Source organism: Helobdella robusta (assembly GCF_000326865.2).
Source record: "Helobdella robusta unplaced genomic scaffold HELROscaffold_1, whole genome shotgun sequence".
Taxonomy (NCBI): Eukaryota; Metazoa; Annelida; class Clitellata; order Rhynchobdellida; family Glossiphoniidae; genus Helobdella; species Helobdella robusta.
In genome coordinates, this window is record NW_008703570.1 from 3,021,784 (window position 1) to 3,026,527 (window position 4,744).

Below are 4,744 nucleotides of genomic sequence, written 5' to 3' on the forward strand. Positions count from 1 at the left end.
TACTTCTCCATCATTTTGCAAAATTCATTGAGGAGCGCTTTTGAACATCGCGGAAATAGCGCTTTACAAGCTAAATGATTGATTGATTGATTATAGCTATATGGGTGAATTTCTAATATTTTTTGAATTAATCATGTTTTCAAATTCTATTAAACATAATAAAACAGATTAAAATATTGAACAAAATAAATAATTAAAATAAACAAATAAAATAAATAAACAAATAGTTTTCTTGTTTGGTTGATCGATCATCAATTGAGAACTGTCTGAATTATTTAATGACCTGAAAAGTTAAGACGTATTTGTGTAGTTTCTGGTGTGCACACAGTCAAAAAAATATCGTCTTGTTTGTTTTGTATGGCTGTACATGCGTGAAGCAGATTTCTTGGTAACTGAGCTGAAGTACATTTCTTCATGTCAGTCAAGTCATTTTTTCAAACTTTCACATCAAAGAAATTATTTGAATAAATTTAAATCGAGTATACAAAATCATAAAAACATAATAATGGGAACACTTTTTTTATTTAATTAAATATCATAAAACATACAATGAAAGAAATAATAATGTCAACTGCCATAGAGTTAATGAAATGCTAAAAGTAATGATGTAATAAATTTTGTTTAGAATAATGAAATAATAATAATATGTTATTGTTAATGTTATTGTTAATGTTAGCGATTAATTTAACTCTCAAGTATTAAAAGTTCAAAAAAGCACACATCAACACAAGTATTGTTCCTTTCACAGTATATATTACATGATGAAATTATTGCTGACAAAATTAAATTGTCGGCAAAAAAATCAGTCCATGAAATATTGAAAAAATATAAATTTAATTTATTAAAAATACGTATTGGTGATATTTCCAAAAATTTGTATAATTAGATTACATTGTTTGAAGCTATCATTAAGGTTTGCTCTAAGAGTGTCTTAATATTTGTTGATCTTTTAAGCCTTTGAATTGGCCAGATTTGTTTCATGGCACACAGTGAGTTCAAGAATCTTGATGGTGTTTCCGTATACGATGGCAACGTTCGGACGTAGTTGTTCAAATATAGTTAATATCGGACGTATGTCTTCAAGGTTTACAACGGCATAAATAACGCAATCTGGTCTTTTAAAAAACTTTAAAGAATTAACAATTAACGTTTTTATTCTATTGTTTTTGATATATGTACCACTCCCTGAGACTGCAATTCAACGACGTGGTTTTAACAGGATTTCAAACGAGCTTCATCAAGAAAAGTGAGGGATTGCTTTAACATCTTTAACAATCTCGAGTCAGCCAGCAAACCGTTTGGTTTAATGAAGAAACCAGAAGTTGTTTAGCAAAATAAACATTAGATTTCTATGTTAGTACTGTTTTTAAAATTGCTTCAAATTTTCAGTCTTGTCTTTAAAGCAACATCTCTCAGTAGCGTAAGGTTATTGCCACCAAACTTTGTTAGTTTGAAATCTGAAATCTGAAGCTTTTGCTGGGTCGTTATGTCAAGAGACAAAGCGGTTTTCATCAAACTGATCACATCTATGGCTTTATCTTTGCCTTTAAAATCCAAGTAAACAGAACTCTTTCCAATTTTCACATCGGGAATCACATCATTATTGATCGTCCGCCTTGGAGCAAATAGTTCGCATGCTTCATCTTTTTTCCTCATGCCAAATGCCAAATCCGCATATTTGACCACTTGCATCATGCATAATTCAGATCAATTAACATCTGAATCGTCGACGAATTATAGCGATGATTTGTATTTTAGTCCTGAATTAGGTCTCCAGGAGTAACCGCAGCCAACATACTCTTGAATTTTAAAGAACTTTCATTAGTGGACCGAAACAGAGAACATGGGTCACCATTAACCATGGAGGGCATTTCTCTCGACCGGTAGTGCTGACGTTAATTTGTTGTTAATAAAAACTGGCATTGAATAACATAGATATATCAATGATTTAAAATGTTGTGGTACATAATGATATGATAGGATTGAACTGATAAGAAAATGATTCACTTTACCAAAACCATTTGTTTGGTCCAGAAAAGCAACGATGACATTTTGCTGGTTTTTTTGGCATCTTTAAGCAAGTGTGTTAACATGTGTGCAGGCCTGGATTAACCCTTAAGCAAACAAAGCACGTGCTTAAGGCACCAAGAGTTTGGGGGCATCACAAGTTTCCGAAATGTTGTCATAATTAATATCAAATGCAAATATAATAATGAATTACAAATTGCTGGAGGAAAAATAACAAGATATTGTTCTCAAAAACTCTTTATTATATTCGTTATCTGTATACCGCTTTTTTTAAACTCTTTGCGTTTTAAAGTTCAACATGTTTAGCTGATAAAAATGGGTTCAGTGACTGGAAAAATAATATTCAAGTTGATAATCATGAACAAAACGCTAATCACAAAGACTGTATGTTAACTTACTTAACTCGCCGGCAAGGTTCAGGTCTATGGCAAAAGCAAAAGAACAAATAAATGAAGAGTTACTTGGAAAATGTTTTGAGACGAGCAATAGGAGTTAATTGTACTATAGCTGAGCGTGGTTTGGCTTTCAGAGGAGCAAATGAGAAATTCGGATCTTTGTTAAATGGAAATTATTTAGGACTCCTAGAGCTGGTTATTCAGTTTGATCCATTTTTAGTATCACACACTGCAAAATATGCAAATTTTGGGAAAAGAAATTTTTCATGTTTATCCAATAGGAGGAACTGATTGAAATTATGTCTAAAAAAGTTTATGAAATCATTGTGAATGAAATTAAGACTTCCGGTTATTTCAACTTGTTGGTAGATTCAACACCTGATGTTTTACATATAGCTCAGTTAAGCGTTGTCTTTTGATGTGTCGTAGATGGAAAGCCAATTGAGCAATTTTTGACATTTTTAGAACTGCAAAGTCACACTGGTGAAGGTTTGGCTAAGCAAATATTGCAGTTTTTGCGTGATGTTATATTATTAATTTTTCAATATGCAGAGGTCAGTCATATGATAACGCAGCTAATGTTTCTGGGTTTCCTATAAGGACATGCAGAAAAAAATTCTCCAAGAAAATGAGTTTGCTATATACATACCCTGTGCTGCTCATTCATTAAATCTGGTAGGCAGAAGTGCCGTTGACTCTTGTTTAGAGGCAGTAAACTTTTTCTAAGCAGAGCAATTGATTTATAATTTTTTTCTCAGCTTCAACCAACAGATGGAAGATTCTGAAAGGATGTCTTGGGAATGAAACGCCGGTAAAATCCCTTTCCGACACCAGATGGAAAGCACATGCTGTTGCAACTGAAGCTATTCTCAGATCTTATTCTCAGATTATAGAAGCGTTAGAATGCATACAAGGCATACAAAAAGACCATTTGCAGAAGGGGGACACAAGAAGAGAAGCGGAAAACATTGTAAAGGAAATGCAAAAATTAGAATTAGTTTCCGTGCTTGTTTTTTAGAAAAAAATTTTACGAAGTGTTCACAGGGTCAATCAGGCTCTACAAAATGAGCACATAAACTTGAAAACCTGTACTGATTTATATTTGTTACTAACAAATCACTTTTATGAAGCCAGGAATAAATTTGAAATATTTGAAAAACTGCGAAAGAAATAACACCAGGTATGGAATATAAGTAAATTATGACTCATAATCATAAACGAAAGACACTGATTGTTGATGGTAATGCCCCTGAGGTATCTCTGAATGCCAGAGACAAATTTTGTACATTTGCTTTCCACATTATTGTTGACAAACTTGAGACGGAGTTGAGTAAATGAGGAAAGATGTATAATGATATAGCAGATTGATTTTTTTGTTTGGTCAATGTACCACAAACATCACAAGGTTGTGAAAGTTTAATAAAGGCTTATAAAAATCTGAACAACAATTTATGTACTGAACTACAACAGTTCCATTCATATATTCGCCACAAATTTCGTGCATCAAAATCGGAGAACAACGCATTAAATCTTGCAGAATTCTACAAAGTATTTATTAAAGACAACATCGTGTGTGCTTTCAGAATGTAGAAATTGTCTTGCGCATGTTTTTAACATTAATGATTACAAACTATTCAACTGAGTGCTCTTTTTCTCATTTAAAACGTATAAAAAATCCATGCAGATCAACTATGAAACAAGAAAGGCTGGAATCTTTGTCTCTGCTGATGATTGAGGCAGACTTGTTGCGCAAAATAAATTTTGATGATGTTGTCAAAAACTTTGCCAAACTTAAAACTAGAAAGAACTTCAAAATGTAAATGTGTGTTGTTGTTTTTTGTTTTTTTTTCATTTCTCAATTTGTAATATTATTACTAAATAAAAGAATATTAATTTTTTTAATCGATCACATTATTGATTTTTTATACGATCGACGGTAGAATAAATACGAGTATAAACAATTTTTTTCTTCTGTTAGTTTTCTTGCACAATATTAAACCAACCGACTGTCAATCAGAAGGAGGCACCAATTTGGGTTTATGCCTAGGGCACCAAGATAGCTTAATCAGGCCCTGCATGTGTGTATGTTCTGCTAAGCCATCAACCTTTCTTGGATGCTGGTGTTGATAAATTCATTTTGTTGAAGAAATTGTTAGACTATTATTTGTAAATGAAAATAAAACTTTGTAGAGGACAGGTTATTAGGTTATAGGTCGGAAATTAGCAGGGTTGCTGGAGTCAACGTATTTTGTAAATCAACATCATTAAGCCTTTCCTCCAGCAATCTGAAATTGTCGATGAAACACAAAATTTCGACAGCA

The 4,744-nt window shown here is 32.4% G+C and overlaps 2 protein-coding genes across 2 annotated transcripts; both read left to right on the plus strand.

The window, feature by feature from the left end:
- Positions 1–2,477: 2,477 nt before the first annotated feature.
- On the plus strand, positions 2,478–3,761 carry HELRODRAFT_158650 (hypothetical protein; the record flags this gene model as incomplete). The annotated part of the gene is made up of 4 exons (XM_009010659.1): positions 2,478–2,618; positions 2,976–2,977; positions 3,195–3,432; positions 3,648–3,761. The coding sequence occupies 4 exons, from the start codon at positions 2,478–2,480 to the stop codon at positions 3,759–3,761; spliced, it is 495 nt and encodes a 164-aa protein (XP_009008907.1).
- Positions 3,762–3,997: 236 nt separating this feature from the next.
- HELRODRAFT_63746 (hypothetical protein) lies at positions 3,998–4,243 on the plus strand (the record flags this gene model as incomplete). Its single annotated transcript, XM_009010660.1, has 1 exon — positions 3,998–4,243. A coding segment is annotated over one exon (246 nt), but the record flags the coding sequence as incomplete, so codon positions are not given.
- Positions 4,244–4,744: the final 501 nt, after the last annotated feature.